At 37.3% G+C, this 11,833-nt stretch overlaps 1 protein-coding gene across 1 annotated transcript; it reads right to left on the minus strand.

Annotated features, from left to right (window-relative positions):
- Nucleotides 1-5,179: 5,179 nt before the first annotated feature.
- Nucleotides 5,180-11,594, minus strand: LOC103962170 (alanine--glyoxylate aminotransferase 2 homolog 2, mitochondrial). Its single transcript, XM_009374848.2, has 9 exons — nucleotides 11,197-11,594; nucleotides 10,854-11,084; nucleotides 10,207-10,377; nucleotides 6,516-6,659; nucleotides 6,212-6,391; nucleotides 5,873-6,098; nucleotides 5,636-5,749; nucleotides 5,452-5,538; nucleotides 5,180-5,343 (listed from the first exon to the last, which is right to left on the minus strand). Exons 1-9 carry the CDS (start codon nucleotides 11,443-11,445, stop codon nucleotides 5,300-5,302), a joined length of 1,446 nt encoding a protein of 481 aa, XP_009373123.1. The 5' UTR covers nucleotides 11,446-11,594; the 3' UTR covers nucleotides 5,180-5,299.
- Between the last annotated feature and the right edge of the window lie 239 nt (nucleotides 11,595-11,833).

Genomic DNA, 11,833 nt, shown 5'->3' on the forward strand with positions numbered 1-11,833 from the left:
ATATTGCAAATCACATGATAAAATTATAGATATCTTTGCCAAGGACTCTTCCAAAGGAAAGATTTGTCTACCCCAGAAGAATACTTCGAGTCAAATCCAGAATCCATTTAGAGGGGAGGGTTGGAACTAAATACAATTTGGTCGTTGTCTAAGCTTGAGAAGCAAGAAATTAGTTTGTGTTTATTTTTTAATTCAAGTTTGATCGGATAGTTTTCTGTTTGTTGTCTTGTGATTAAGTGTAGATTTAGTCTTATAGGAGAAGTGTATGTGTACGGGCAAAGATTTCTCTGGAGAAGGTTCCTGGCACCTTAGCATAGCTCCCCAAGGGATTGACACTTTGGACGTGTAGTCGGGCTCTTGCTTGTTGATGTGCTATAAGAAGAGAACAACGTTAGTTTTGAAAGGTGCTTTTGTGGGGCCTTAGGTGTAGGCCTTGAGGCTCGCAATCAAAACTAACCAAGTGCTAGGCGTGCCACTGCTTATTTCAGTATAATAGATGTAGAACAAGTGTGTTTTAAGTCGAATATTTGCGCCCCAAGTTACTCAAACTTCTTGTTATCAAAGGATTGTCATGGATGAGTTAAGTCCACATTAAGTTCTTTTTCTTGCCTTGTAAACAAGGACTTTTAGTTCATGATCTTGTATGCTTGGATGGAAGGAGTCCAAATCTTATTTAAGTCATTTGTCTGATCCTTTATTGATTTTACTGAAAACATATCCATTAAACTAATCGGATCCAAATGCAAATGTGACTCTTAAAATAAGGAAAATTGATGGAAATAACTTGAATGCATACTAGAGAATGCATTAAGTAACATATCTACTAATTCAGAAAATAAACAAAGAGCTTCGGGCAAGATTTCACCTTGTCTGGCAAGGTTGAACTTCTTGTAGTCACTTCTCTTTGTATTTACAGGGTTTGTATGATAAAAAAGGATGGATGGTAAACAAGTTTACACGAGGGAATCGATGCTACACCACTGAAGGAGATAGCAGAGCTTTTAAACTAGACAAGAGATAGCTTTTCAGAGAACTATAGCTAAAAGGATTGGGATTGGGGCTGATTACAGCTTTTGTATGCAAATCTGGCTTGAGAGTAAAGTTTGTATGTTTGTTTGTTTGATTAATTGAGTGTCTTTGTCTCTGGGGCATCTTCTTCCTTGTATAGGCAAATTAGCCCGACTACTGTAACTTTGTTCTTGCCCGAAAGCACTTGGAGGGTAGTGAGTCATCAACTTTTTACTTGTAATGCCACTAGAAAGTGTCTTTTGGCTGGTAGTAAGTTAGTCTCCATCACTTGTTACTTCAATTATAGCCATGTGGCCTGTAGCTTGGCTAAGAAAGCTTTAAACTTGCTTTTGGGCTCGATGCTAAGCCTCAGGCAAGTCCCTTTTTAATTGGCACCTTTGTGTTTCCTCCTATTTAAGCCCAATGTTCAAATATTAACCCAAACAGTATGCACCAGATTAGACTTTTAATTTCAAGGGATTAGATTGCTCTTAGGTAACTGTCTTTGTTTTTAGTAAAAGATGATGAGGATAAGACATCCAATTTTGAGGTAATGAAATAGTGTGGTGCTGTACGATTTGCACTTGCAATTCCTCTGAAATTCTTTGTTTTGTCCTTCAGTTACATCGTCCAAACACACAAAAGCAATATAGAATTTATCAATTTGCAGTTTCAGTTCCCAAAAATAAAAAACCCGAAAATATGGTGACAAAAAAGTACATACACTAAACCAATAATGTACACATTATATATAAGGCTTATTTACAGCTACGCATTCTAAAATTTGATTTTAATCTCATGTTGCCTTTTATAACCAAAAGTCACCATTTTATTCTCTGAAACTTAAAATCTGCTCCACTTTAATATGTTTTCATTTCTTCTGGCAAATTCGCTCTATTTTGATCCTACTTTACCCATGGAACTCGATTTTGATCTCACTTTGCCCCTGAAACTCAAAGGTTGTCATTTTACTCTATGAAACTCAAAATTCGCTATACATTGCCTTAATTCTGTTAATTCTGTTCAAAACCATCAAATATGCTTACATGAATTAAAATGCATATCTGAAAAAAGAGAAATCTAGTAAAATGATGAACCAAAATTCAAAATGAGGAGAACGACTTTCTGACGCGCCCCAACCCCGATATTCCCCAAATATGCGGATGGGCATGTGTTGGTCGACACTCGAGGGCAACGAAGCCATTTTAAACGCGCATATAACTTAAATATATGCAATTAGAGCGATTATACTAAAGTAAGAACGTGCTCAGAGCATACAACTAACTAAGAATAATATGAAAGAATTACTAAGAAAAGATACAAATGTGGAAATGATACCTATGCTGAGAAGACTTGAGGATAACTAAGCCGAAGCGCCTTGAAGCTGGGATCATGTGCCCCGATCGTAACTTCTGAGGGGGCACAAAACAGAAAAGGTAAGTGGACCAAGTTTATAATAATGATACTAATAATAGGAAAACCATTTTATTTCAGAATAAACTAACCCTCTGTTTTGAAAACACATATAATACTACGTATAGGTTTTATGAAAAACATTTATAAAAATTCAGTACGTGTAAAACCATGCTAAAAAATGCTGAAACATCGCCCGAAGACAAATCCGTAAATCTCATTGATGATATACTCAAGTAGGGGTATCATAGTGGCCACCAGGTGAAGCTGTACGACACTGGGTTATGTCAGTGAAGAAACCACAGTCCATCACTCGAAGGTGAATCTGTACAACTCCAGATTTCGCTGGAGAAGAGGATATAACATATCTATATGTATATGCAGTGGGTCCATCACCTGAAGGTGAAGTTGTACGACTCCGGGTTACGCCGGAGAAGAAACATAGGGTCCATCACTCAAAGATGAAGCTATACATCTTTGGGTTACACCAAAGAAGAAGTATATACATATACATCACACACCAACACTAGCCCCGAGCTAGTGAAGCTGGGGGTATAATCATAATCTCTCACTACTCCTCCACTGTGTCCTATGGCCATAGACATATATACCCCTGCTTTTTGGATGTGCTGTATGATAACCTGCTAGATAAGTACCGAAAACATACCTCAAGAGTCTCACATCAAATCCGGAGCTCACAAGCTCAAAATCTCATAATCCATGGTAAACCATATTCGTAAATCCATAACCAAATTATACTCGAGAGCCATAGGAATTCATAAATGCAAATCCAATAATTTATAACCATTCATAAAAACATAATTTCGATAAATCATAAATATTTTGTAAACCATAATTATAGAAATTCATAAGCATAATATAAAACATACTCAAATTAAGAAATATGCAATGCATGGTAGGCTAATATTTTATAAAAATATGCAAGTGATGAAAGGGTCTACTCACAGATATTTTGTTGCCCGAGAGCCGCTTGAACGAGTGAGATTTGTGTCACTTCCCATCGACGCACTTGAACGCATATAGGGACCGTTTAGTAAAACTCTATTAAAACGTCAGAATTTGAGAACATGGACGACATATTCGGATGCGGCACGTCAAAAAACCTAAGGAGAGACCTCAGGTTTCCCCCACGTGTCGCACGAGCCACCACGAGCCGGCAGCTTGGAAGGCCACGTGCAGCCGCACGCGACTGCCGGCTGCCCTGACTCATCGAAAAATTCAACAACTCCAAAAATTCCCAAATTTTATAGGAATGAAGATCTCAATGAGAGGAACAACTTTCATGTCTGGGCTGAAGTCCAATTCGGCCGAGAAGTGGCTTGAAATTGCCACAAACCCTGGGAAACCCCAAAATGGGTGAACCCCGATTCATCGAATTCGCAGCTTCGCCACCCCAAAACTCGTTTGGGCTTTGTTCCTAGGCTCAAGAGGAGTCTTATGGTGGTGGTCATCGATGGTGAAGGTTGCCGGAGTGGTGGATCGCTGCCGAATAACCTTCTGAGCACATAGGTGGTGTTCTTCATGAAACTAGGGCCAAAGACCTTCGGGTTTGGGTGAAAATGGAAGATGAGAGGTCATGGAATGTTTTCCAGGTGGTGGATGGTGGCTATTTGACAGAAAAACCGACGAAAATCACGTCGGAATAGTTGTGGAACGGGTCGGGTCGGTGGGGAGAAACCGGGTCAAGGTGATCCGGTGCTCATTCTCTCTCTCCTTTCCCTTCCTTTCTTTCTTCTCCCATTGGTTCATTCCCTCACCTTCCCATTTGATTGGTCCACACCCCTTCTTTTCTCTCATTTCCTTTCCATCACAGCCACACAATTAACTTAACAAATCTTTGCTCTAGAAATCTGGAGCCTCCCAGATGATGGTCAAATGTCCATTTTGCCCTCGACTTTGTTCGTTAATAACTCCAAATTATGTTCCGTTTACACCCACGCATTCGTAGCAACGAGTACTACAAGGATACGCCAAGAAAACGGATCTTACATAACACGACAAGGCGATCAAATAAAGTCAACACATTTTCCTCGAAGGGCATTTTCGTAATTTCACATTTTAAAATCATAAAAACCATAAATTTTGGGGACAGGTTGTTACACTTTCTGATGCCGTTTATCCTACCAATACCGATCCCATCTCAGCGGTGAGAATTCCCTCATCTCTTGCTCACTATCAACCTAACCTCTGCCTCCCACTCTTCCCACTCTTTCTCTAAGATTGGTTTAATATCCATGGATTTGGAGCAAATTCTATTATGTGGAATGTTAACGCATGGTGGAGATTTATAATCAAATTCATAGTGAAGATTTAAAATCAAATTCATATGCAGTATGCGTTAATATTCAACAATGCATAGAGGAGATTTACAAAATGACAATTTTTGAGTTTTAGGAGGCAAAGTGGGATCAAAATCGAATTCGAGAGACTGTAGCTTAAAATAAGCCTATGTATTACCTTTTTAACCATCCACGTCAACAACTTTAATGGTTATTTGACAGAAGAAACATAAACATGGTAAAATAAAACTAATTTAAAGTTTTAAGGAGTAAAGTGGTGATTTTTGAGTTATAGGTGGTAAGCGGGATTAAAATCAAGTTTCAGGGGCAGCTAAAAATAAGCCTATATACAAATGGAGAGACACCCTTCAAATATTCATAAGATCATAAAGAAGTAAACCAAACAAGCGTCAGGATATGTGCTGAGTGAGAGAACGAGTTGTTGGCTCTTCGTGATCTTAGTCGAATTATTGAAGCACAAATCTTACTATATTTTGATAATTTCATTTTCAAGAGATAACAGTTCATCGGTGCTTAGACCGATTGGTGATTGATTACAATAAGACTTGAGCTAGCTTTCAAATTTTCGAGATCGTGTAGTCCATTGCATCCACAAGAAAATCTGCAGCCAGAAAAAAAAAAAGAAAAGAAACAAATTGGCACTGCACTTTTGGAATGACATGTCACTCGCTAATTTGCTATTTCGCTAAGACGGTAGGAAAAAAAATACCTGCATCTTCCTTGGTGAAGCATAGGGGAGGTGTGATTCTGAAAACATTTCCGTAGAAGCCACCTTTGCCGATCAAGACTCCCAAATCTGATAGTGGAAGGAAAAACAAAGTAAAGATTAATTACCAGGTCAGGTAGCATCGAACCACGAAAGGGATTCAGAATCGCATAGGTTTAAAACAAACCTTTCATCTTGTCCATTACGTGTATGGTTTCAGCCTTTGCAGGTGTCTTCAGCTCACGATCAGTAACAAGTTCAACTCCGAGCATGAATCCCCTTCCCCTCACATCGCCAATAACTACATACGCAATCATCACCAGAAGTTGAGATAAAAGACAGTTTATAAGATATATTCTAATCATAGAGGAAATTATTGTCTGTGATGACTCATGAATACTGACGTAATAAGAAAAATGCTTACGTTCATATTTATCCTTAAGAGCATTGAGTCTTTCCTTCAGATACGATCCCACGAGCAACGCATTCTCCTGCAGTTTTTCTTTCTCAATCACGTTTAGAACTGCCAGTCCTGCAGCTGTACACACTGGATTACCCCCGAAGGTGTTGAAGTAATTGCGGCGAGTTAGGACCTCTGCAACCTCAGAAGTGGTTACCACAGCACCAAGGGGGATGCCATTTCCAATTCCCTGCAAAATCCAGACATGGATTTAAGTCAAACACAGAAAACCAGCTTCGAATATATATTTCTTGGGGTTGAAGAAAAGAACGATGAGATTATTAAGTCACTCTTCGGCTATACCTTTGCCATTGTCACAATGTCAGGCACAACACCGTGGCCCTCAAATCCCCAGAAGTTGCTCCCCGTCCGAGCGAAACCCGATTGGACTTCATCAGCAATGAAAAGTCCTCCAGCTTTCTTCACGCTATTATAAACGGCTGGTAAGTAACCTGGAGCTAGTTCTACAATTCCTCCTACTCCCTGTAACATAATTAAAAAATTAGTACTAAAAAAGGGGGTTGATCCATGGATTTTTCTTCCTTTTGCCGCATTTCCCTGGAAGGGTTGAGTGAGTAATAACTTGATTATTAGGCAGATGACCTACCTGGATAGCCTCACATAAAAAACCAGCAACATGGCCTGAGGTTCCGAAGTCTATGAGATCTTGGACATCTTTGGCATATTTCTCTCCATCTGAACCAAAAACTCCTCTGTATGGATCCGGATTTACGGCGTGATGAACTCCACTCTGTTGATCAAACCAATATAATGGGAATGTTAGCTAACTTTGAACAACGCAAATTACAGTAAGCCCTTCTAGTACAGAACTGATATACTTGGTGCAAGTGAAAATCATCAACGTATCAGCAAATATGTCATTATGCACTCTATAGTAAAAAAAAAAGGGATGGGATACTGAGTAATATTCAAAAGTGCTAATAACAATTTCCGTAGGAGTATGTATCAAATAGAGCTAAATATTAGCCTCTAATTTAAAAAATGTCAGGTTTTTATAAAAACTTTCAAATGTATCCAAAACATCACTTGAATAGACACAAAGACCCTTAATTCATACAAATAACTAGTTGTTGATTAAAAGATTCTTGTGCGATAATCAAGTGGTGCTTTCAGTATTTTTTCTAATAGGCACCCGAAGAATTTCTATTCCGTAAACCTTAAAATATGATTTTTGCACTTTCTCAAAACACACTAATCTCTCGATTCACTACCACTGTCAATGATAACCTTCAAAACAAAATCTAGATACAGACAACACCCTTAATAATGTAAGGGTGTGGAAAATTAAATACGAAGCACATATAATCCAAAGGAAAATTGAGATAAATACTGTTACAAAAATTGACTGTTCATTCTTCCATAAATATTCAATCGAAGGAAGAAACTACAAAAGCAAAGAGAAAACATAGACGAGGAAAAATGCAAAAAATTAACCATCTACACTCATCTTCGTTTAGGGGTGCACAATTCTTCACCAATAGTCTATGCCTTCACTAGGTCTCCTCCAATTTTAAGGTTTAGCTGTGAGAACTCTTCATCTAATAGGGTTTTGGTTTTTCAATTTATTAAGCTTAAAGTTTAAGGGTATTTATGTCTATTTAAGTGATATTTTAGATATATTTGAAAATTTTTATAAAAATTGACATTTTTAAAATTAGAGGTTAATATTTGACTATATTTGATAAATACTCTTTCCATGATGAATAAGTATATGCATCCACAACTCTCTCTCCTATGTCTTACAATCCTCATTTAACGGCTCAGAAACAGAAATTGATTTAAGTATTTAACTTAAGTATTAAAAAAATCTAAATATCCTTGTTGGAAAAGAAAAAGATTTTAAGAATGCATAATTTCATAATACCTTTTACTTAATGCTTAAGCTAATGCTCTAATACTCTTTATACAGGCTACAACATTATAATATGAGTAAATTGTAGTTATGGTCTATTAACTTTAACTCAACTAAAAATCCATTACCATTGGTCCCTTAACTCATCAAAACGTGTAGCTGTGTTCCCTCAACTAAAAATCCATTACCATTGGTCGCTCAACTTTAATTCAACTGGAGAAATGATCCCTTAACTTTAACCCAATTGTAGCAATGGTTCTTCCAACATAACTCGTTTTGACAAAATTTTTGACGTAGTTGATGAAAATGACCATAATTACACAATTTGATGAGTTGAGAGACCCTAATTGTATAAATGATCATTCCAACATAACTTATTTTGACGAAATTGATGAAAATGACCATAGCTACACATTTTGATAAGTTGAGGGACCAATGGTAATGGATTTTTAGTTGAGGGACCATTACTCCAATTTGATTAAAGTTGAGAGACCATTGCTACAATTTACTCTTATAATATATATTATTGAAATTTGCTTTCCACATCAACCAAAAAAAAAAAAAGAAAAAAAGAAATTTGCTTTCCACACCGAGATAGGATTCTAGAGATCCTTTAATCTTGTCATTTTATCGTACATCGTGCGATCAGAAATCATTTTAAATTAAATTATTTAAAAATGAACATAAATAGTATCTGACGAAAATTGATCGCACGATGTATGATGAACGGACAAGATTCCTATCTCTTCCACACCTAACCTTGTCTTTTGGCATTCTAATAATTTATTTTGGAGCAAAACCCAATAATAGAATTATAGATGAGAAATTTTTTAGTTTGCTGGAAACGTGATCTGTTACACAAAGTGTCATAATATAATTGGTTGAATTTTTTTTTTTCATGTTTCCAACCAATTTTATTATGACAGTTAGTGTAACGGGCCGTGTTCCTAACACATTGAAAAATATCTCATTATAGGTAAATTCATACATACATAACATATTAACAATTATTGCTTCTATTATTTCCGCATTTTAATTAAATTAATAAGCATATAAGTTTTCAGCTTTACAAGATAATATTCCAAACTACTACAATACTTCACTCTATAGGAACAAGAATGTGGAAGGAGGTAGACACATTATCCTAACTAATTGGCCTAACTTACTTATTATCAAGTATAAATCTTACACTAAATATAGTCCTTGAAAACTTATCAAATGTAATGTGATATAAAGGTTAAGAAATGTATTCTTAAGGAATAACTATGGTATTACCGTATTAGGCAAACAAGTCAAATCACACTACCTGTATAGAAATGACAACTTCTGCTACACTACCTGTATAGAAATGACAACTTCTGCTACAAAAATGATTTGCTCATGCGTAATGTGCGTATTGATGCATGTATACAAATGACCTATGGTCCCCAACAAAAGGAAAATAATAGAGAAAAATATCAAATCATAATATTGATTTGAACAACCTTATCGTTTAGTCATATTATATAGTATTTGCTTCCATTTTTTGTATAATTGAAGGTATTCGGATGACGTTAGGTGGTGTCGATATCGTGTTATGGGGTTAGCTTATATGTAGCATCCAGCCAATCGAGAATGATAACATATGAACATACATCCTGGCCTTTTTAGGCTTAAACCACTATATCTTGATAACTTCACGTGCCTTCCTCCCCAATTGCACAAATGTAGCGAATCATAGAATGTGTACAATACTTATATGTATTTAATACAATTATTATTTGACATTCAGATGTAGTTTATGTTAATATATATATGTATTCAATACAATCATTATTTGATAGTTAAGATAATGATTGTATTCAATACATGTAAGTATTATAATCGAATCTCAATCGAAGTTACCGAAAAATGTATGAATACATGGAACTGAGCTAGTAAATAAAGCTCGGGGTACAATAACCCTACTTAGCATAAATTTCATGAACCGGTTGCACCATTATTATAATGTTATAGACTAATTTACAATGTCACGCGCCACTTATATAATTTGCAACAATGTCCCAAGCATAAGAAAATGGGGTGTGCTATTCACACGTTCTTTTTTATTTCTCACATATCTCTTGTTAATTTCTGTCATTTGATCTTCTTCAATTCATCTGACCTGATGACCGAAAATTAAAAAGGATGTGTGGATTTCACACCCCAAGAAAATTTATCTCCTAAAATCGAGCTCGACAATTTATTATTCACAAATTCTAACTTCTCACTTAATAGAGGTCTAATCAATTCATAACATTCACCAAGTTAAATCACACTTAAAAATCCATAACTCCTAATTAATAGTTAGATAACATAGCATCTAATCTTACTTAAAAACATTTAAATGTAAATATTTTAGATAGTAAAAACGAATAGTGAGAGAAAAAGTGGAGAAGAAAATGACCTGTATGACGTTGAATTTCCAGTTGGCTTGGGCAGTGGCTCCCATGGTGCCAGCGCCGTTGCCATGATATGCATTCCTCAGCGAGATTATATCGTGACATCCAGTGTACAACCGCGCAATCAGCATTGCCAACTCGTTTGCCTCTGTCCCCGAGTTTGTAAAAAACACCACCTACCAACAAATTTACTAAAAATCAAATAGAAATACCATAAAATTCCAAAAATCATGAACGGGTTACGTCTTTTTAGAAACTGTTGAAGGGAAAACAAAATTCATGATGAACTAGGCATTGATGCTATCATGGGCGCGATTGCGACCCCTATCGACAAAAGATCACAATCACTCGTCGGTGATATCGACAATTCTTCTTAAAAGACGTAAATACACCGTCTTTAATTATAAAACTGAATTAATAAGCTGTGACTATATCTCAACTCAATACCATTATATGAACATGTTGAAATGAGTTGACATATTGCGACCATAACCCAACTCAGTATCACTGTATGAATAGCGACCTAATTAGTTTATTCACCAAAAAATGCTAAGAGGAGATGACTATACAATCCAATAGGAGGACATGACTGAGTTAAGATATCGTTACAGTGTCATTTTTGTTGTAAGTAGGTTTATCTCGTTCAACCGACCTTGAGATTGCCGGGCAACTTGTTAGCGAGCGCCTGAGCGAAGTCGCCGATAGCGTGGTTGAGGTAGAGGATGGTGGAGTGTTGTATGCGCTTGGTTTGGTTGACTATGGCCTCCACCACGTCCGGATGGCAGTGGCCGCAGCTCACCGTCGCAATCCCCCCGAATCCGTCCAAATACCTCCGCCCCTTCTCGTCGAACAAGTACTGCCTCTTCCCGTCCACAATGTTCAGCTGCGCCAAACAAACGAAAAATCATTAATATCCAATTAAACATATGAAAGACGTGATTAAATTGTGGAGGAGGGAGGGATCAGGGGGAGGGATCAGGTGCGGTGGAGCTCACGGGTTTGTCGTAGAAGTAGGGCATGGAGGGGCTAAGATACTTCTTGCGCTGGGCAAGGATCTCGTCGGCGGTAGGGCCGGTGTACGGCGGAGGGGTGTAATCGCAGGGGGGCATTTTGAGACCATCGACGCCATTGTCTTGGGGAAGGGCTTCCTCCCTTTGAGCCACCTTAGAGAAGAAGCGTTGTTGTTGCCACCGCAGGGATTTTGCACTTCCCGAGAATACCCTTCTCCCTATTAAACCATGCATCTTTTTTTTTTCTCAAATTTTCTACGTACGCTCCGCTGCCTCTCTCCGAAAATGCTGGAGTTTTTGGTTTTGTTTTGTGGTTATGTGAGTGTGTGAGAGAGAGAGAGAGAGAGAGAGAGAGAGAGAGAGTTGTGGAGGTGGAGGTGGAAGAGCAAGGCGGGGAGGGGGAATATATAGTGAGATTTTAAGTCGCGTTGGATTGTTGTTAATTAGCTTTTAATTAGTTTTTTAAGCAGGATTAATTAGCTTAATTGGTTGTGGTAAAAGAATAAAAAAAATGTCTGTGATCTGTATTTGGTTATTGGTGGTAAAGATGAATCTATCCGGTGAAATGCTACACATTCCAATTGCGACTCACTTTCCTTTCAACTTCTTTTTTTTTGAACAT

The sequence above is a fragment of a genome, unplaced genomic scaffold (genome assembly GCF_019419815.1).
Source record: "Pyrus x bretschneideri cultivar Hongxiangsu unplaced genomic scaffold, Pyrus_bretschneideri_v1 Contig11, whole genome shotgun sequence".
Lineage (NCBI taxonomy): Eukaryota > Viridiplantae > Streptophyta > Magnoliopsida > Rosales > Rosaceae > Pyrus > Pyrus x bretschneideri.